The sequence below is a fragment of the Prinia subflava genome, chromosome 3 (assembly GCF_021018805.1).
Source record: "Prinia subflava isolate CZ2003 ecotype Zambia chromosome 3, Cam_Psub_1.2, whole genome shotgun sequence".
In the NCBI taxonomy this organism is placed as follows: Eukaryota; Metazoa; Chordata; class Aves; order Passeriformes; family Cisticolidae; genus Prinia; species Prinia subflava.
In genome coordinates this window covers 77,964,253-77,986,413 of record NC_086249.1, presented here as the reverse complement: position 1 = coordinate 77,986,413, position 22,161 = coordinate 77,964,253, and the positions used below count along the sequence as shown (strand labels likewise).

Sequence of the window (22,161 nt, the reverse complement as noted above, 5' to 3'; positions counted from 1 at the left end):
AGTTTTCAGGGGCAAACTTCTTGCCAACATTGTTGGGATTTGATTTTTTTCTTTAATAAAGACCAACCAGCACATCTGTCTCTATGGGACTTCTTTTATTGTACCACAAAAAAAAATTGTGTCTTCCTATGTGACTTGCAACAGTTTCCAAGGAGAGAAAACAGAGACAAAATTAATCTTCAACATTAAGCCCCCTGGTGAAAGGATAAGCCATCTCATGTCATGCCACATTGAAGTAGCTAGCTAACAATCAACCATGATAACCAAAACCTATCTCCCAAACTCATTTTTATACAAGGGCACAAAAAAGTCATACTAAATGTGGTTGTTTGAAAGAAAGTATCAGGTAAATCAATGCTGACTCACAATCATCTGTCTTCACTTAAGAGTCATTAGGAGTCTCATTTAGTGGAAAAATGGGAAAATTCTGGTCTTGAATACTGTGGCAAATCTCCAAACAGAACTATGAAAAAAAGCAGCCAGAGATCATGACATCACATTCACAGGGAAAAAAAAAAAAACCAAAAAAAACCACCACCACAAATTGCAAATCAATTTACTTTTGTGTAGGACTGCAAGTCCTAGCCATTAGTTTGTTTGGGTTTTTTTATTTCAAACTATATGAAATAAGGATGCTGAAAAAATCTACCACAGTTTCAATATCTTTTCCTTATCATTTTTCTCCTTCTACATGGAAAATAAGAAGGTTCTGTTTTTAAACACAAATTTAAACAAGGAAAGAAGGAAAGTAATTTTAAATTTTTTTGAGCAAGCTAAGTCTAAACACAATGTAAAAAATCGACAATTGTGATTACCTGAATCCTCTAAGTCCCTAAATTTATTTTTAAAGGTTCCAGCTTAAATATTATACATTTCCAAAGAACATGGATTCAACACCGACTAGGACAAGAGCACCTCATCTGATGGATCTAGCCTGTTCCCAGTTTTCCTGGTGACACCTTGGAACAAGTCTCTATCAGTGAAGGCTGTGGAAAATTACACAGCTATGAACCCCTCGTCCAGGAGAATGAGACACTGCTCCTAAGGAGTATTTACACCTTTACAAAGAAAAAAGTACCATGAAATGCTCTTGGAAATCTTTCCCTTTGATTATATATTTCCACTCCTAGATTTTGCTTTCTCTCCCATCAATACAGCCCAACGAAAAATATATTCTAGATATACACACCTCTGAGAACCAACTGAAAGAAATTCTGTGACAGATCCTATTCTGGCAATAAAAATTATGTTAGATCCTACATAACATCAGAAAATAACTTTTAAAAAGCAAGCAAAAATTTTATTTGCATTCAAATTATGTTCCTCAAGGCTGGAGAGTGAAAACTCCTGCTACTTCAGACCACCTTGAAAAGGAAGCATGTAATTTTCTCACAGTGATGCAAACAGAAAGTGGATTGGGGTCCAGAAATACCAAGCTACTCTTCAGCAGTTTGTCATAACTCTAATTTTTTCTTTCATGAGTAGATGAGATACCATTTCTTGCCTTTAGAATTTGGTCATCTTTCTGAACTGGCAACTTTCCATTCTCCAGGATACCCAGCCCAAGCACAGTTCTTCAATAGATTCTCAGTGAATTTCCATGCATGCAGTTAGTACAGCTGGGACACATCATGAGAACATCTGCTTTCCAGAGTAGCAGCACAGTCTAGAAAGCTTCCCGTTTCAAGATACACAAACTATTTTCAGTTTCCTAAGCATTACAAGAGACTAAGTTTAAAAAGAAAACATACACCAGATATCACAGAATTGTTCAACAGTCTAAAAATCCACCGATTTCATTCCCTTCCATTTGCTGAACACATTTGGTACCAACTGTTCAGCAGAAACACATTTAGTGTTGTGGTGAGTTTTAAATATACCTGCTATGTCATGTATTTCCCCAACCCTTTCAAGAAGCAAGAGTAAGGTCTGTTGATCAGAAGACAAAGCTTGCACAGAGCAGATTCTTGCAACAATAAGGAAATCAGTCAATCATGGAGAGGCAACAACAATTGGAACAGAAAGACTAGGAAAATGCTGATGATAGAAATAGACTTTTAATTTATCAACTGCAGTTTTGATTTTTAAAAAATGGACTTCACAACTGTTTCTTCATACAACATTTAGGCGGACCACAGCTACTTAATAGCCTATCACCGTCACCATGTTTACTTATAATATTTGATGGAGACTAACACAACAAACTGTGTCACTATCCAAAACCCGTAACAGCAATGAAGTTGCACAGTTTTTTTCTTTTAAGGTGTAATTTATGGAAGACATGAGCAGTTTATATTCCTTGAAGAAAACATCTACTTTGTAGTATAAAGACTGTGCAAGAAACATCCAAATCAAAATTGCCTTCTTAGTATTATTTAAACAAGTGCTTCTTAACTTCCCTTTGCTGCAGAACTGTTTGAAGTTAGGTGCAACAAATGCACTTCAGAATAAGGTACCTTTTTCCTGGATGGCATTTGATAGCGCACGTTTTTCCAGAATCTTGTCTTTGCTGAACAAGATTTCTCTGTGAAGTCCCCTTTCCATTGAATAGCTCCATGTTTTTGCTTAATGTACCTGATTGATTCTGGCATGCTTGTGTAGTCCTGTATTTCACCCATTTCTATAAGAATCACTTGAATCCCATCACGGATGAGAGCATTATACATAGCTAGTTGTTGCTCAGAGGTGTCTTCTAACAGGCAGCACCTAGATGTTTCTGATCCCAAAATAATCATCAGTCTTCTGCTTTGCATAAGGGTTTCATCAGCAACACTGACCACAGCTGTAATTGATGAAGGAACAATCAAAGTCTGCATAGAAACTTTACAACCGGTGTAAAATAGACAAACTTACATGTGTCAAAATAATGTGTCAAAAGGCAACCTGTTAACTCTGCTAATTAAAGCATACCTTCTCCTGGTAAATCATCCCTTCCTAATATGAAAAGTTTATATCCACACTGTTTTTCTAAAACATCTGGGAGTATCCTACTAACAAAGGTTTCCAGACAACAGGTACTTCTGCCTTCACTGCTTTTCGTGTACAGGACATATGCATCGTAGATTTTCCCATCTAAAACAAACACAAAAATTTCTATTAGAAAACTGAAACTCAGAAAAATTCCTTTATTGCAAAGTTTCTTTTTTGGACTGTTTGGAAATAGTAATATGGGGCTGATTTCACTCATCTGACAGAATCACCTCACAGAAGTAAAATCCTCTATGAATCAAAACAAAGCTGATCAGCCACAGAGTCTGACTTCCTTTCCCATCCTGGGGATAGAGGAGTCACCAAATAAGCTGGATGAAGGACCTAGGACCTGCAGAAAGGAGCTCCCAACCACAGAGGTGCCAGGACATTGAGGAAGTACCCTCTCACAGGACCACCTCTCCTGAAAGAAACTTAATAGCAGTTATCTCCACTTCTGACTAACCACAAGAGAAGGTGGAAAAAAGACAATTCTTTCTTGTAATAATCCTGGGAGACCTTTCCCCAGGTAGAAGAAAAGGCCAGAAGGCTTCTGAGGTTTTGAGAGTTAAGGCTGCGTAGCAAGCAGGACTGAAAGAGTTAAGCCAAAATCAGATCTAACTCAACAAGTTAAAATTTTTGATTTTGTTTTCCTTTTAATTAGAACTCTATTACAGTGTCATAGTAAAACTCAATTTTTGACCAGGAGTTGAAACTACTTTTACGTTTTCATGAAAACATTCAGGACAGCCATGAGTAAACATTAACTATCTTAATATATGTAATCCATTCACTTTCAAGCCATGGGGAACTTCACATAGTCTGATTCTGAGAAGTGACATGATATATATCCACAATATTTCAAATTTTTCACACCTGTCCAATATATTTGCCTACAGTGCATTAAACCAAAACACATTAGAAGAATCCCAGAACACAGAACTAGCAGCAAATTTTCTCTTTGATATGTCAAGACTTTAAAATTGACAGGATTTAGAAGGAAAGCGAGGGTAACAGAAAGAAATTGCAATATTAAAAAAAACAAGTCTGAAAAATAAGTCTGATTTTCAAAATAAATATTTAGTGCACATCCTTAAATATCCAGTTTACAGGATGTAGCTCTGCTGACACCTATTGTTCATCATCAGAGTGACCATAAATCTACATGTAAAGAAACTGCAGGAAAGCAAAAAACAACATGCTCATTTTGGAATAACCTGTAGCTCTTTTGGTGCATCTCACTATGATTACCTTCAATATTACACAGTTTTTATTACTTCAAGTATAATTTTATATTTTACCCATATGACTGAAAAAAACCTGCACAAAATGTCTTTGTGCATACCTGAAAATTCCTTATGGAAGTTGTACATACATTGTACTAAATAATCCCATTATTTCTAGGAAGTAATGGTGAGTGAAAAAAATCAATAGGCTGATTACACTTTCATACCTGGTTACACTCACATACCTTCCTTACTTGTAAGGGCAGAGACAGAGTTACGATACCAAAGCACCAAATCAATCTTGAAAATCTTGTAGATTATTAAAGAAAAAAATGTTAACACTAACAAAGAGACAAGCCCTGCAGTCAGCCATCTTCGTATGTCAGGAACTGCACAAAAATATAAGAAATTTTTTTAAAATGTTGTATTTATCCCAATCTGATCTTTCACATAAATTCAATACAAATTTGAACATTACATTTTTCATTCCTGTTTACCTTGTTTCTTCAGTAATAATAAATACAATTCTATAGTGATTTCTTCCCTATGCAAAGGTACATGCATACTGCAAACTGTAATACATCTGTTTTCTTTCAACATGATACATGATAATTTGGTATTGAAACACCTTCTGGGGAAGTATAGATAATCACAGACCTCAAAAATAATAGTATTTCTCACCTCTGTGTTTTAATATAATATAGGATGCAACTTGTCCAAAGGCATTTGAAGCTTGACAGACAAAAGGCTGTTCATAATCTTCACTGCTCACTTCTGAAATTATTAGCTTTACAGAATGCATAGGCCGCCCATCGTAAGAAGTTTCTTCCCTGTCCAAAAGGTGACGGATAGAACCATAAAACCACAGCCCTTTCAGGAATGGTTTCATCTCTAACATCTGCAGCACAACAGTGGTTATTTCCTTCTGCAAATGTCAACACTTCACAACAGATGAACAACTACATAATATGAAAGAAACCCAAACAGTCAGACCTCTCCTCGTACTGACATTTAGCATATGCATTGGAAAGCATCAAGACATCGAGAGATTATCTTATCTGCAGCTGTGGTTCCCCAAAGGAATGTAAGGTTTCTACAGCTGGAAGTTCAAAAATAACTTACAAACCTAAATAAACTCTTGTTATGGGCTTCCCAACCCCTGTGAGAGTAGATGGACATAGATATTTCACAACAGGATACGACATTTAGGGAATGAATTAACCAACATCACTAATGCAAGTGATCAAAGATGACCATGTAAGTGCTGGGAAGTACAAAAATTAACACTGCTTTTGCAATATCAATTCAGTGGCCATGTGTTGCTGCATTGTGGCCAAATTGTTTATGGCACTACAATTCTTTATAACAGCATGATATATAACTTTTGCATAGTGTTTTCTCTTGGTGAGCATGTAAATAAGCCAGGATTTTATTTCTCCCTTTGTTTTATGATGAAAACTTATTTCTTGCAACTATATTCTTACTTTGCAGACATCATTCTCTTTTCTTCACTGTTTTTTTGGTCCTAGACAGTACTCCAGAATTTACAAAAATTATCACATTTTTTTATTCACAGTGCCACCATTAGGGCTGACAAACAACCCTGAAATTTTTAGTTCAAAACCTGTAATGTCTGAGAAAATTACAGGCTGCCTCTTGCTCCAATTTGAGCCGGTTTTTCCAGTCAGGTATAATTTCTCTTCTTCTAATTCCATTTAATCTGTTTTACACCATCACCTTATCTCCCATTTGCCCTTCACATGCTTTACTCAGTCCAAATCCTCCCAAAACCCAGCTCATCACTGGAAATCTGTCTCCCTTTTCTCTCCTAACCCCTATGCAGTACAAATGCCCTCAATAAAGTCTTTCACTAGCTCTTCAGTTGATCACAGTTAAATTTCTCTAACTTAATGCTCTCAAACCTAGAGATCTCAATTTTTCCTCTATATTTGCCCTCTTGCAACCTTTCAGAGAGGCAGATGTGGAACAGAGAAGAAAGAGACAGTCTCAAGATCATACACTTGAACATGCCTGATCCGACCAAAAGAGGTCTCTGCCAGGCCAGAGCTTGCTCAAAAGAAACTGTATTACAATTACTGTAACAAAACACCTTTTCCCAGCATTGGAAATTCAGACTGATTTTTTACAACGAGCAAGAAACACACAATCACATGTGAAGCCCATGTGCCTACTATGTTTAAAGTTTCTATTTCAAAGCAGGAAGTTAGTTGGAGAAAGCAAGCATTAGAGTTTTTAAGAATGCTATTTAAAGCAAGGGAAAAATGTTACTAAATATTTTCATGTCAAAGGGAGAAAGTTCCACTTTGGCTGCCAACACAGTATTTTCTATTCTGAAAATATACTTACTCATAGGGACTTGCAAAAATTCTGCTCATATAAAATACATCAATATATACACCGTTGCCTGTCCAGTACACCTCATACCCATCAGCACCTGTTGTATTGCAATCCACAGTAACCTGTGAGCCTATAAAATTGTGTTACAAAGTAAAGAGTTAATTTCCATTACCTAATTAAAGTCTACACAATCCTGTTCATAGATTCACACACGCACATCAGCTAAGGATGATATTAAACCCTTTCAGAAAAGTTACTCTAACAGAGAGTCTATATTCTCAGCAATCTGCAGGTCAGAAAGAGAACGGTGGGATGGAGGAAGCTGAATCCAGGAAGATGCTCCCCTTGGGGCATCATTTTGCCTGCAGATTCAAGATGAACCTGTTCTTAGAATCACATCCAGAGTGACAGAAAGCAAAAGGTGTAACAGATAATCACTTGAGTTCCTACAATTTTCCTTGCATCTGGGAAAGTTCTTTAGGACTTTGTAAGCAACATGCGTCTTTTCTTTCCCTCTCACTCCTCACTCTTCCTTTGGAAGATCAACAGAGAGAAACTGATCTGGTCACTGAACTAGTTTTTTTAAAAAAATGAAGATTAAAAACGCATAGAATAGGACACTCCTTGAGAATACATTTTGACTAGGATACAAATTCATATTTTCTCTAGAGAAAATTGCTTACCGAGTTCCACTTCAATGGAGTTGTTTCTTGGGTAAGTTATTTCTGGAGGCTTGTTTGGTGGGGTCACTAACCAAAGAAAGAAAGTGCTTTTTAGAAAACCAGGGGCAGTTGCAGTCTGTCTTATGCTCTATAATGCAAGTACAACCTAAAAACACCCCTCCTACTAAAGACCAGGTTGTCAGGCATTTTATAACAAATTATCACTCAACACTGAAAGTACCATATCTCAGGTAGTCATTACTGCACATTTAGGTGAAAAAAAGTAGTCCTAGGCATGTCCATCCACAAATTAGGTCTTCCCACTTTAGTCTTTAGAAATTTGCAACAAAAATTTGGCATTGTTATGAATACAAACACAGTGAAATTGTTTACTTACCTTCTACAACCAGACTGACATCTCGTGAAATGTTATACTGTTTCCCATTGTAGGTATATGTTGTTTCACACGTATAGTTCCCTCGATCATGTACAGTCACATTGAAAATTATAAGGTCACTGTTTGAAAGGGTAAACCTTTTTCCTTCCAGCAGCTGGCAGTCCTAAAAGTGTGTAAAGACCTCTATTAATTCATGTCTCTGCATGTTTCCATGGTTTGTCTCTCTTTGATACAATCTGAAGTTTCAATGGACCACAGCATAAGGATGGACACCCTGCAGAGGCTGAGGAAGAGCGAGTACAGTGGAATATAAAGAAATGCACACTTCACTTCAGCTGAGATTTTAATTTAAAGACACCCCAGGTTCATCCCCTTTGGAAAACAACTGTTGATATTAGAGAAATAAGAAAGTAAAATGTGGGTTGTCAGTGTTTGCAAGAGTATTCATCAATGAAACCCCACCCAATAATTAGACTTTATTTTTTACAGAGCCTCAATACTACTAGTACCATATGGACTGCAAGAGCCTGAGACAGGAATCTGACAGAAGGCATTACATTCTTGTAACAGAAAAAGTCTTTAAAAGAGTGTGAGCAACTTGAAATAGAATAATGGGACAGGACAGTATTGAGCACCTAAAGGATAAACCATAGTAAATCTGTTTCCACACAAGCCCGTGTTTCCCTGGCAGGTGAACAGATGCCACCTTGTGGGTACGTGGGTCAGCATCACTCCTACAGCTCAGCTGAAATTCTGGCCTGATAATCAAAAACACCTTTAAAAGACAGAAAGTCTTCATCCTCTTCCAATTTGTTTTAAAAGCATTTTTCTCCAATTTACAGTAAATCTGTAGTTCTTCTGCTCCAATTCTCAAAGACCCCACATTTTTATTACAAATAATGGACACCTGTAAGACAGAACAAAAACACCATGTTCTCACCTTATACCAACGAACAGGCTGAATATTCTTCTCTTTCCTGAAATAATCCAAGTGGGGACACACAATCTTTGCAGAGTATGATGTGAATATCACCTCCTCTACAGCAAATTTTTCATTTAAGCATAAACCATCAATCCTCTTAAATACTGTTACTTTTGTACACATTTTCTTCCAGCTTGTCGAATTCCTGCAATTAATAGAACACAAATAAATTAACCTATTTAGCATCATTTCCAGGTCAAAAATGTATGGCATTCTTTTTGGAGATGAAAGAGATGGAAAAATATTTACAGTTTCTCCAACAGATTTACTTTTGCCTACAAGGAAAAACACCCCAAAACTAGACAATTTCCCCAAAGTTAGTTTTTGTAGCTGCATTCCCTCTTCCTCATTAGTATTTATCTTACCCTCAAAAATTTACTTGCTTTCTAAAAGGTACTCACTTTGCAACTCATGTCTGTAAAAATATATTTTTTTTTAACTTTCACCTTATGACACATTCATAATCTCCAGAATCTTCTAACATTGCAGGAAGAAACCAAATTAAATTCTTCTGCTGATGAACTCTAGACAGTTTGTCTCTAGGCACAGCTGTCTGGTTACCAACTTTATACCACGTTAAGTTGTAGTCTCCATTTTTCAAGCTCTTTTCCAGTGAACATTTAATAGCAAGAGGCTGCCCATCAGGCACAAGACTTTGCCTCAACATCACATCATAGGCTTCACATTTCTCTAAGGGAAAGAGATAAACATTAAAGAAAAACTCAAACACTCTACAAGAATATACTGAACTCATTTCTTGATTACATTTACAAAGTTGATTGGAGTTTTCACCTCCATTCTCAAGTCAACTACTAAAAATATAATTTTAATCCCTTATCTTTACAGTTGAGAGTACTACTCAGTAGTTTACAGATATAGTTATGCCACTAAAATGAAATGCTGTTTTTTGAATGTAATCTTTACACTCAGTAGAATGTCTTTGTTTGCAGTGACTTGTCATTTGCATGCTTTATTTCAGATGCAAATTACTTAAGTACTTGTGTTTCTCCAGTCTGTTTCATGGGCATGTACACAAACACACACATGCTCACAAATTTCACATTTAATGTCTTTATTTTTAACTTCTCTTAACTGTAGTAAAGATAATCCTTCAAGACAGACTATGCTTTTGGTACCTAAATGTCCTAAGAGGACACTGAAGTTAAAGACTGTGTTGTACAAATACTAAGTTTGCTAAGGGAATTTCAACTCACCTTTCATTTTATGAACACTTAGAGAGGAATCATTACAATCACCAATGAGCTCATTTTCTTTACTTCTGACACAGATTCATGCAGGAAGAGAGGAACACTAAGAGTTTGGTTTGGGCTTTTTTGTTGTTGTTGTTGTTTTGTGTGGGTTTTTCGTTTTTGTAATATGACAAAAAAGGCACCAAGTCTGGATACTATGGTCACATTTTCAATTCAGTAATATATTTATTCAAACTTCCTTGCTTTATTATACAAGAATTGCCACAGAGAGTCATGCAAGTGTCTGTTTAGCCCCAAATTCTGTCTCTGATAACTATCAGTGCCAAATGTGCAGAAGAGAGGAGAACACGACAAATACAATACTACTCTGATTTCAGTCTCTTTCTTTCCTTTTATGTTCTGTATGAAGAAATATTCGCTGGCTTTTATAAACTGAGTATCATGCATTTCTTGCTATGAGAAATGGTAAACTTCCTCTCATCTGCCAATTCTATGGCATTTACATTTTATAGACCTTCATCCCATCTTGCTTCTGTCTCTTTACCTCAGAGTCCTCCTTCATTTAGAGACTTCTCATATGGAAGCCATCCCATATCAGACAACATTGTCACTCATCTCTCCACCTCTTCTGATACCATCTTTCTGAGATGGAATGACCAGAACTGCTGAGTTCAACTGGCACAGTCACTGTGGGGTTAAAGATTAGCACAATGAGGCTTTCTGTTCCCTGCTCTGCAGCTTTCCAAAAATTTTCTGCTTACCACTGATGACAGATTTAAGGATTCCAGAGAGCATCCAGAGATATCAAAGCAGCATTTTCTCAAGTGGCTATTAATTAATTTAATGCTCACATCACACACATACATCATATTTGCTTCTGCTATCTCTGCATGACCCTTTCATGCCTCTTCCTATCTACCTGCTTTTACTGACATTCTAAACTAAATGACTAAACTATTTGATATCCAGACACCCTCTGCATAACAAGCATCAGTTTTAACTACCAAAGAATAATTTTGTGTCATCCACTGTTCTCATTGCCTCATTACAGATCTTTTCCAAATTACTTATCCAAATATTGAATTACTCAGGTATCTGTGTTGAATGCCCCATAATAACTGTGATTATTATGAAGTGCTATGGCCACAGGAACTGATAATTCTTTTCCTGCCACTTAATGCTAATGTTCTGAAACAGTGTGAGAGACACCAGCACATGCTAAAGACTACTCAGCAGGAAAGTGGATCTGCAGAGAACATTTGAGTCCTGGTAGACCACACACTGATCATGAGCCACCAATGCCCCCTCATAGCCAAAGAAGGCTAACAGTGTCCTGGGATGCATTTGGACATGACAGATTGAATCTACTGGAAAGAGTCCAGCACAAACTTGATTAAGGGAGTGGAGCACCTCTCACTTGAGTAGAGGATGAAAGAGCAGGAACAGGAAGGAGGAAGGAGGAAGGAGGAAGGAGGAAGGAGGAAGGAGGAAGGAGGAAGGAGGAAGGAGGAAGGAGGAAGGAGGAAGGAGGAAGGAGGAAGGAGGAAGGAGGAAGGAGGAAGGAGGAAGGAGGAAGGAGGAAGGAGGAAGGAGGAAGGAGGAAGGAGGAAGGAGGAAGGAGGAAGGAGGAAGGAGGAAGGAGGAAGGAGGAAGGAGGAAGGAGGAAGGAGGAAGGAGGAAGGAGGAAGGAGGAAGGAAGGAGAAAGGAGGAAGGAAGGAGAAAGGAGGAAGGAAGGAGAAAGGAGTGTGTGTATCTTATCAATGTATGTAAATACCTGATGGGAGGGAAAGAAGAAAAAAGAGACAGACTTTTGCCAGCATTGCCCACTGACAGGACAAGAGGCAATGAGCACAAATTGAAACATAAAACATTCTATCTGAACACAAAAAAGACCTTTTTTATTGTAACAGTGATCAAACAGTGGAACAAGATGCCCAAAGACATTGTGGAGTTTCGATCTGCAGAGATTTTCAAAACCTTGACCCTGTAAGGTAAGGTGTCAAGAGCTCCTTTCCAACCTAAATGATTCTGTTTTAAGTTAGAACATAAAATACCACATGTTACGTTTTATATGTTCCTGCTCTTGGGACAATTTGAAAGAACTCATTGGCACACATGCAAATTTCACTATTACAGTTATTTTCACTTCAGAAAGTAATTATTTCAGAAAGTAACTTCACTTAGTATTACTTGTGTGAAAAAAAAAAAGTTCCACAAAAAGTTCAGAACAAAACTTTCCATAGCCACCAACAGACTTACTTGCAATAATTAAAGACAGAAATGCTGTTGCAATGTTACATGAAAACAGTGTTTTTGCTGTGATGTTTCCCTGCTGAAATGAAAAGGAAACTCACAATTAGTGCTTTCCAATATGAACTTCCATCATTTAAAGTAAACATTTGCATTACACAATTACAGGAATTACACAGTTTAAAGAGGACATATTAAGTACAAGAATTGTCTTTGACTTGTTTTGAGCCTGTTACCTGCTTATTTTACCTGACAGCTCCTAATTATTAACTAGAACGAAAAACAAAATGAGTGAACATCTCCTACTTCAGCTTGTCAAGCAGTTGGTTTCTTACATCTTTAGCAGATTCCTTCCTACTTCTTGCTTTCCTAAGCTACAGTCGTAGGTTCTCTAACTCTCCCTTAGATGGAATCTGATGTCATAATTCTGACTTTTTTTGCCTCCCACTTCTGTACTGCATCCAATTATGCTATAACCCGTTTGAGATGGGGAAGACAGGACAGGACTTGCATACAGTCTCCAAAACATGAGTGCACTATGGATTTATAAACAAAGATGATTATTGGTTTTTTCTGATTTTTTTTCCTGTAATGATTTCTAACCATATCTTCGTTCTTTGAGTACTACTGAGTATTCATCTGATAGTTCCATGGGCCTATGCAGTAAAATTTCAAGATCTCATCATTGGGTGCTAAGAATCAGGCAAACTCAGTCAGCTGTTGAGCACATGATGTTAGGATTTTGGCCATATGGTTTCATTTAAAATTTTCTTTATATTTCTCTTCAACAATTTTTTCCTGCTATTATTACCCAGTCATTTACTACTGTGACATCTTTGTGCCATTCTTTGCAATTTACACCTCCATGTTCTAGCCTAAATAGCTTTGTATTGTTCACAAGTTCTGCCACTGAAACAGATTCCCTCTGTCTAGATCATCAAAATACATGCTGAGCAGAAAAGTTGTTTGGGACTCTAGTAGTGATGTTTCTACACCTAAAATCCAGGCATTTATTTTTTACATGCTTATTTATATATTTGAGAATGATTTTCAGGACTCTTTAGTGGTCCTCTGATCCCTAACATGTTTGGAGAAGGATCTCTCAGTTGCATGCCCCTGGCGAGCTTGTTCCTTAACCTGACCTGCTTTTCTGTTTGGTTTTTTTTTTCTATTCAGCCTACCAGTGTTTTACAGCACAGTGAGAGGACAAATGCAACTATTCCAGCTGAAGTGTGAGCAGGAGAGCTCCATCCTGTTGTGACAAACATCGAGCTGATCACCATTTTCTACAAGAGTTGAAGATGACATTTCCGGCTGCTGTGTCTTACTCCACCAGACTGACTCAGAAGTGTGCCATGTATTGAGTCACCCTCACTGCTTCTTGCAGTGCCTGCTTCCCTTCTTCCCTTTCTCCTTCCTCCTCCCTTCTTGCAAATTTCCGCTCAAATTACCGGGCAGGTCTTTTCTTGCCTAGCTCAAAGATGGGATGAGTCCCTGAAAGAATCCTGACCATAGAAATACACAAAACTTTAAAATATTATGAGGTCAGTTATATGTGTTTGTACAAAAGCTACAACATTTTCCATTATTCATGATGCACAGTAACTCTTAAAAATCTATACTTTTTAATTTAAAAAAAGGAAAATATTGCAACATATATAATTTAAAGATAAAACAGGATTGAATAGACTCCACTTATGAGCAGGTATTTTCTTTATGACCTCTCTGAATCATTGTTTTTTCACAAACTCTGTTCTCTTGCAACATTACCTTGCTCTATCTATTTAAATTTATAATTTGCCCTTTTGTAAACATAGAAGACTTGCAAACATATATACGGCCTTGTGTAAAACCATACACACTACTTTGAGGAGACTCCCTCACCTCCCACTTTTCACGATGAAAAATTTTCATTTCTATGGAAGGTAGACACAATAACAAAATTAGGCTCTTCTCTGTGCATGCATTCACATAAATAAGGATGAAACTAACATATATACGACTACAGAACCAATTGCAAATGTTTTTCCTACCATATTCTGCCATGATACACAGCTAAATTTCTGCCTTTTCCCAGCCATGCTGTCCACATCTTGAGCACTCAATCGACCTGTGGAGCTTTATCATTCACAACAGACTTCAGCTCTAGTTATCTTTGCCCAGATTTTCCAAAGGGTGAAAAATCTCAGATATGCGAAGCCATGTACATAAAGTTTCACCCTGAAAAGAAATATTCTTTATCAATTGCAGTTTAAAAAAAAAATTATTACAACCAACCTCCCCCCCACCAGAAAAACCCATCAACTGTCTGAAAGAGGTCTTCAGTGCTACACACACCTGAATTACAATTAAGGTGTCAATGATGGCATGTAGGTATAATTTTCATTAAATTTTTTCATTAAATTTTCACAACCACCTTTTCATCTGCTTTTCAGTTCTTTCAAAGTTGATCTACTCAGTTAAAAAACTAAATCTCCTCAAAACTTCAAAGGATCACAGGTTTCACTGATTTTGGCAAACTTGTGGCAGGTTTATTTGGATCTCCTATTCAAAAGCACAAACTGAGTCAAACATCCAACAGTCCTTAGAACAGAGAGAAGCAACAGAAAGTCAGAGTATCACACTGCTTCTGGGATATAAGCCTAGCAACATTTTAAATCATAAAAATGCATATATATATAAGTGTGTATGTATATATATATAAAACCTTAAATGCTCTCATTAACTGCAAGGTACACCATGCCTCTTCTAGAGAGATGAATCAAGTGTCTCACTTTTGATCACGAAAAAAAAAGATGACAGCAAAGGCATATATACCTTCACTGCCCAGCCCCAGTCAGTGTGGAAGAGCTGAGTTAGCCCCGTCAGGATACAGTGACCGCACTGCGACTATCGCGACAGCCGCTGGCGTCCCTCAGCGGGCACGGCAGGAAATCATTTCCCAGCACTCCTCACTTAAATTGCGCCGCGTTCCTGGAAGCATTCCCTGGAACAGCTGTGGCTGCTGGGCGGTGCAGGGTGACCCGCCGGGCTCAGGGCCGAGGGGCAGCTGCGAAGGCCGGCGCTCGCCCTCCTTCCGTGGGGAAGCGAGCCGCGGTCAGGGCTGACCCTGTACGAGAGGTCTCACCCCTGCTCCCGAGCGGTCCCCGGTCCCCCCAGCAGACACCGCCTCGCTCCGAGCCACCTCCCAGCCCACAAGCGAGGCGTCGGAGCAAAATGCCACCAGCGGCGCAGCAGCTCCAGGGCTCTCCCGCTCGGGTAATCCCGGCCTGGCTGAGGCGGCCCGCCCTGTCACAGGGGCCACGGAGAGCAGCGCTCCGGGCCGCACCTGCCCGGGCCCCGCCGCCCGCTGCCTCCCCCCGGCTCTCCGGGGCCGGCCACAGCCTGAGCCCCGCCTCGCCGAGGGCTCGCTGGGGCCGGGCCATGGCCCGGGGGTCCCCTACCTGCTCCTCGGGGCGGGGGAGCCCGGCTGCCGCCTCCCAGAGAGCCCCGGCAGCCGAGGGACCGCGGCAGCCCGGCACGGCTCAGCTCCGCCGCCTGCGAACCTGGCTGTGCCCAGCACCGTGCAGTGGCACCGGGGCAGGGCAGGGCAGGGCCGCCCCTCCCCGCCCCGGCGCAGGTGAGCGGCGCTGGTTACACGCAAGCTCCGAAAAACCAACGCGATTGAGCAGCCACCGCAGGCCCTCGCCGCTGCGGGCTGGGCTCAGCCTCCGCCCCAGGAAATCCTCCAAGTAAAGATTGCGAGATCTGAGGTGACCGACTTTTGTTTGCTTGTTTGTTTGCTTGTTTTCAGAGTACGAAGAGCTGCGAACCTCCCTAGTTGAAGAGACCGTGTCACTGGAAGAGAAAGAGCCCTTCAAGACTCCGTGCAGGCTGCGGCAGGAGCACCTCGGGGACATCAGCCGATTAATTTGCTTATTCAGAAGGCTGTTCTGGCTGCTTGGTCTGACTTGCCCAGACTGTCACTGAGATATTTGGAAGCTTGAAGATACAGGTTAGTCTCGTTTAGTCCCTAAGTTTTTATCTACAAGCTTTACACCTACTAAATAGTCCTGATATTTTACAGAGATTACTTAACTTGTGGCTATTCTGGGAACAGTATTCTCTGGGTTCTGATGCTTCTTAGTTCTCAGTTTCACTCTCACATTGCAGCTAGAGCCAGAGTTTTTCAAAGCAGAAGTTCCTCAAACTATTTTGTTAAACACTGAGTCAAATGCGGGCAATTTTAATGCTGCAGCGCCGCTTACTTGTTGACTAACTACTAAACTAGATATTATGGCAGAGGAAGGCTCTTTCTTATGTTCCTCACAAAGCGGGCTGCAGTCATGGACTACAGAATTATCAAGGCAGATGTTCTCATTATTGTTAAAAATGCATCATAACATTTGCTAAGCAAATTACAAGTATTCTGCAAAAACTGTGGAGAATAATCTAGACACGGCCTGTCCCTTCCACCCTTTTCATCCTGCTTCTGGTACTTCTTTTGTTGCATGTTCTGGTACTGTTATATTTACCAAATGGAAATATGTTCAAATATCCTGTGTATTAGCTGCAGATAAATTAAGATTAAAGATTATTCCCTGCTGTGCCTGCATAAACTGTCTTCCATAAATACAAGGTATGTAGTGCTAGCTGGAGGCACATTGCAACACTTCTAGACCCAAAGCTGTTGGGAGGTAAACAGAATATTAATTCATTCCTGACTTGGCAAACACAGCAGGATTCTTGTTGTCAGCTTGTCTCTCTTTGGTCACCACTTCTATCCATATTTAATTTTGGAAATGTTTGTCATTAACTCCTTGTATTAGGTCACACAATGCAAGATTATGTAAGATTTTTAGTTTCTGTATTATTTTGCACCACCAGAAATCATCTGTGACTCGATTTTGATTGAGGTCTCTATTGCTCTAGAAGCACTGATTTAAAAAAAAATAGCTTCATAAGAATTCTTTCTGAGGTACACATGCTAGGGGTTCTGCTGTATGCAGTTGTGATGGGCCTTTTTCTCTTAAATTTATTGTAATACTACTAATAGTGAAAAAATGTTTCTAGTAAAAAAGTTTCTGGTGTAAAATGCTTTGTTAAAATATTACCAAAATGAACAGGTAAAATCAGAACTATTCAATTATTTAACTATTCATTGAATGTAAACCAGAATTTAAAAAAAAAAAAAAAAAAGAAAAAAAAAAAGGTAGTAAAGCTGAAATAGATGGATTTCATGAAATCACAAAACTATGGCAGTCATAAAACAAAAAATTGTAGAGAAGAGCAGAGGAGTGAGTTGTCTGAGGAAGGTGGACATTGACATTAGTCTGTATGAACATTTGGTATGGTCACCAGGGACACTTCAAAGCTGACCAAGAATCAGCAGATCCACCAAGGAAGTTGATGCTAAGCAGTCAGATCTATGCAGAGGAATTTACTTTTTCTTCTTTTTTAAATCTGTGCAAACATTCACAGGTATTTTGCCTCATAAAGCGCTAAGATAGAATAACCAGTCATAATTAGCACAAGGTGGGGTCTATCCATTCACTAGTGCTTTGAAAATGGATTGCAGCAGAGTGATGACCATGGTATACCTTTCTCAGCTGAGGAGAAGTTCAGATAAGGCTACTTCTTTGCAAATTAAGATACTGGACTGAGGATAGCATTTGGTGTATAGCATTTCTACCAAGCGTGTATGCTAAATAAGGTATCGCTGAGAAGTCCTTTTTCCATCAGGTGGTGGCATCTGCTTTCTTTATTTGATAAACATTATATAGCCAATGAAGGGATCACAGTGCCTGTGATAAATAATTCAATCCTTTTGGGTTAGAAGAAAATCAGAGTGGGACGGGACGGGATGGGATGGGATGGAAGTTGCCTGAGATGTCATCCAGTAGTAGTTTAGTTCCAGCTTTCAAGATCACTTGTCTTTCTCAATTTATAGTATTGACCATTTTCCCTTTTCACATATATCATCTCCTTGGGCCATGTGGCTGAATTAGCTTTTTGTTTGGATCAAGAGAGCACTTGTGTCACAAAACAATCCTGGAGCCCATCAGATTCCTTTCAGATGAGGCAAATCTTGAAGATAAACTCCAACTAGGTGGGCAACCTATCAAGAGTGACTGACAGGAGTTAGTCTGAAATGATGTCTTTTCAAACATGGCTTGTGTGGTCACCAGGTCCTCCACACCAGCTGACTTGAACTGTAAAAATCAGAGCAATACTTGGCCTAATTTTTCTAGGACAAGTGCCAGTAACAAGCCAGTGTAGTTGTTAGGTTTTTCAAGTCAATTATGCATCTGGTAATCTCACGTATTACCTGTGCCTGGTAAATCATCCCTTCTGCATGAGAAGAGACTATAGTCATACTATGTCTCTTAGACAACCACAAGTATATTTAGGGCAAAACTGTGGTTTAGAGCAACCATCACATTTTCTGGGTTTGGCTGCCATATGTATTCATCATATATCCATCTCATCTGAAACTGAGCTGGGCAAATCAAAACTTAACAGAGTTTTAAAGCACTTTATGCAATTTTTTACACCATTTCTACTTTAAGCTTTGTTTCGCAAACTTCGATGAAGACATTAAGGTTATCATTGTATGTACAAATCTTTTAAAGCTACAAGAATAAAAAATCAAGAAATGTAATTGCAGTAGATACAGTTAGAGCTGCATAAAACGTGTAATACATGACTTAAGAACAGAATAATTTTCTGTTGAGGAAGAAATATTCAAGAACACTATAATCTGCGGGGTATGTGAAAATTCTGATTTAGAGAGGCTAAGCTAGGGCAGGAAAATTGGAAATTTGAAATATGAAAGTAATGTTGCAGTGTCTGGTTGCATCACATTAGTCTGTTGTTTTGTTTCAATATCCTTATTGCCTTCATTGTAGTAATCAATTGTCATGGTGAGCAGAGAAAGTTGAGCTCCACTGCTGGAGTTGCAGGGCTGACTGACTTGGAAGCCACCCAGCAAAAGATGGCAGCACATGCTTGAGAAGGGAGAAGCCAAGGGGTGGCAGTAGTTACTGGCATGGAGGGAACTTGCCAGGGGATTAGCTGTGTCCTTCATATCAATGTTTTCATTAGTCCTAGCAGTACAAAAAACCAGAAATTTTCCTATGTAATTTACTAATGGCATAATAGAAAAAAAGTATGTGACCCTGCAGCTTGGCTCATACTCATTTTTACCCATTTACTCCTCCTACACTCAGAAATTACACGACTATTTTATTTTCTTTCATTTAAACACAAAATAGCCATTTGCCATGCAGAATCACAGAACTGTGGTCAAGATTCCTATGATTCACCAGTATATTATAGGTTATAAATAAAAATTTAAAAAAATAGAAAATGCTGCCTTAAATGAGGTGAACTGTTTCCAGTAGAGTTAGAGAAGTACCAAAGGCACCTGCAATGCACTGATGCCAAGAGTCCATAATAGAGTTCAGTGAGAAAGGTGCTCAGAATCCATGGGGTGTTGATTAAAATTGAGGTTATTGGAGATAATCTGAGAAGTTAAAAGTAAACAGCACAGATAATCTTATGTCTCTTCTACTGCTGGCTGAGCTGTGCAGCCTCAGCCAGACCTCTCGTCAGCGCATGCCGCATCACTCAAATCCCATCTGTGGGGAAATTTGCCAGCACAGAAGGCTTTAGGGTGTCCTCAGAAGTAGAAAACTCTATTCATCATCTTTACTGTCATGAAGAAGGATGGTGTGTGAAAACGGGCTGTTTCACTTCACGTTAAGCCGAGACATCGGGTGGAGCCATCTCCAGGTGCCAAGTGTGAGCTGCCTGAAGCTCACCCACACAGGTGAGCTGGCTGCACTTGTACCTGCAGCACGGGTACCTCCAGCACAGCTCAGGCCTGCACCCACTTGCACCAGCTCTCATATGGATCAGTGAATTCTGCGTGCCACACGTCCCTGACAACACTCTTCAGGGTACTGGCCCACCTTCAGAGGAAATGTTGTGCTCTTTCCTGTTAATATGTTCACAAATTCCAAGAGGCTCCACTGAACTAGGGGTATACTAGGGGAAATGAGAAGCTTACATTTCAGGAAAGTTTTAAGTTAATTTGACTTGTCTAGGTTAAATTGAAGACAGACTACAACTTCTGCCTATAAACAATGCATCCAGTATATACCAATTAACAATTCTTTTGATAGGACAAAGCATGGTAACTCACAGAGAGAACAACATAACTGGATACCTGAGATAGGAATGAGCTAGCCAAAAGGCAGAGGCTTTCTATCTTGTGTTTCCCAAGCTCAGACCTTCTAGGTGCTATAGATACACATTGCACAAGTATCTACAGCCAATTTTTTGGTCACAGACAAGGGAAGAATGCATTTATAATACAAATTCATGTGACACTCACTGTCATAAAATTGTACCTAGGAGGTTTGACATGAAATCCACTAAAAACTGGAAGGCAGCTTTTGGACTTACAGTTTAGATGGTAAAAAGATTACTACAAAAAATATTCCATGAGGTTGTCTCTTGCAAGTCTCCACAATTATTTTGTTAAAATGTTCTTAGCAGCCCTAGGATTGCATATTGCACTTTATCTGTGCAATTACACAAGAGTAGCCCCTTTCTGCAGGCAGAGGACAGGGTTCAGTGCCATCTCGTAACAGTTAAAAACGCTGGTGCAAGGAGTCCTACAACCAACTAACCACAAGAAGTTTGAGCTAAATGAGAAATGGGAAAGACATAATGAAAGTATTGCATCAATCAGCACAACTTTTGAGAAAATGCAAAACAGAGAAAGCAGAGTAGGTGGCCCAGGACTGCCCTCTAGGGACCCGCAATCAGTCAGAACAAGATCCCCTTTCAATCTAAGAAACCCCTTTTTTTTCTTTTTTTTTTAGGCAGACTAAATTTCTAAATGGAATTGCAAAATTAATTATTAAAACACAGACAATGCAAATAACTTACTTCAAAATCTATAACCCTCCTTCAGGAATACAGAAAGTAATTTTGCCGGTAACAATAGCAATCCTTTTCACATTAAAACATCTCTGAAAACCTTTGTATTTTTCCACTTTGCATAGCATAGCTAACTGCTGGTTTTGCCCACAATGTGCCAAGAAGCCTGCTACAAGCCCTGCAGAGCTGGAGCAGTCCATCAAGACAAGGTGTGTGGGAAAGTCACTGGAGCTCAGTGATGCTCTTCATATGCAGTGAGCCACCTTTGCTTCTAGGGCCATTCTAGCCCAGAGAACTACCACTCTATCACCTACATTTTGTGTTTATATGGACAAAAAATTGAGGTGTCCTCTTTAAATGCAATTTAGACAGTGAAGAAGGGCAGAGAAAACAACCTAGCATATTTAAACAACCGAGAAATACAAGAGGTTGATATAAATAGTCGCTCTTACTTAAACTTAAGCAACATCTTTGCTTTTTTACAGTAGGATATTTTTTTACTTTTTATTTACTATTTAAGTAGAAGCTGAAAAAAAATGGATATAGTTTCAATTTAATCACAATGCATTTAGATGATTAAAAGTATTTTAGTTACACTGTTTACAAAAAAGATCATATATCATATTCATTTCCCCTTTTGTCTAAACATAATAAAATAAATCCCATAATTAAAAAGTAGCTAGAGTCAGTCAGATTAATGTCTTACACCCTTGTATCAGTGAATGGGCAATGCATTCTTTCTTATTCCTGAAACTCTACAGATAAGGACACACAATATTCAGGCTTGTCAGTCATAATAAAAAATATTATTATAATAAAAGCCAGCAGTATTTCTAAGTGCTAAGAGAGTTAAACAAATATTTAAATATTTTGTTACAGCTTGTCACATAATGAAGACAAAACCATAGAGTAAGCATTTTGGTATGTGATATTTATATTATTTCATCCTTATTTCCTAAATTTCATCATTAACTTCTAGTGAAATCAGTACCCAAGGTTAGGGAAGTGCATCGCATTTAAAATCAAATTCCCTGCTGTCTGATGTACTTACACAAAACAAGCAATCTTCTAAAAAGGAATAATTACCATTGCCTCCATCCTCGCCTCCCTCTCATATCTTCATTTTTCTGGTTTCACTACATTTTTTTTCTATCATGTAAAAAACTTCAGATAAAAGGA

General features: G+C 38.8%; 1 protein-coding gene and 1 long non-coding RNA gene across 11 annotated transcripts in view; one reads left to right on the top strand and one right to left on the bottom strand.

The window, feature by feature from the left end:
• Nucleotides 1-74: 74 nt before the first annotated feature.
• On the bottom strand, nucleotides 75-16,024 carry LOC134548151 (interleukin-1 receptor type 1-like). Of its 10 annotated transcripts, none has more exons than XM_063392618.1 (13): nucleotides 15,498-15,690; nucleotides 14,872-15,127; nucleotides 14,088-14,274; nucleotides 12,064-12,136; nucleotides 9,039-9,282; nucleotides 8,551-8,737; nucleotides 7,611-7,773; nucleotides 7,235-7,300; nucleotides 6,561-6,681; nucleotides 4,875-5,023; nucleotides 4,439-4,582; nucleotides 2,911-3,072; nucleotides 75-2,782 (listed from the first exon to the last, which is right to left on the bottom strand). In XM_063392618.1, exons 3-13 carry the CDS (start codon nucleotides 14,133-14,135, stop codon nucleotides 2,391-2,393), a joined length of 1,749 nt encoding a protein of 582 aa, XP_063248688.1. In that variant the 5' UTR covers nucleotides 14,136-14,274; nucleotides 14,872-15,127; nucleotides 15,498-15,690; the 3' UTR covers nucleotides 75-2,390. The 10 variants fall into 10 exon arrangements, with proteins under 10 accessions (XP_063248688.1, XP_063248690.1, XP_063248689.1 ...); XM_063392620.1 differs by lacking the exon at nucleotides 14,872-15,127 and adding an exon at nucleotides 14,392-14,598; XM_063392619.1 differs by lacking the exon at nucleotides 15,498-15,690 and adding an exon at nucleotides 14,392-14,598 and having other exon boundaries at nucleotides 14,872-15,490.
• LOC134548156 (uncharacterized) overlaps nucleotides 15,910-22,161 on the top strand; it is a 9,939-nt gene continuing 3,687 nt past the window's right edge. The window contains exon 1 of the long non-coding RNA XR_010079711.1: nucleotides 15,910-16,048. This is a non-coding gene — a long non-coding RNA (uncharacterized LOC134548156). The remainder of the gene's footprint in view (nucleotides 16,049-22,161) is intronic.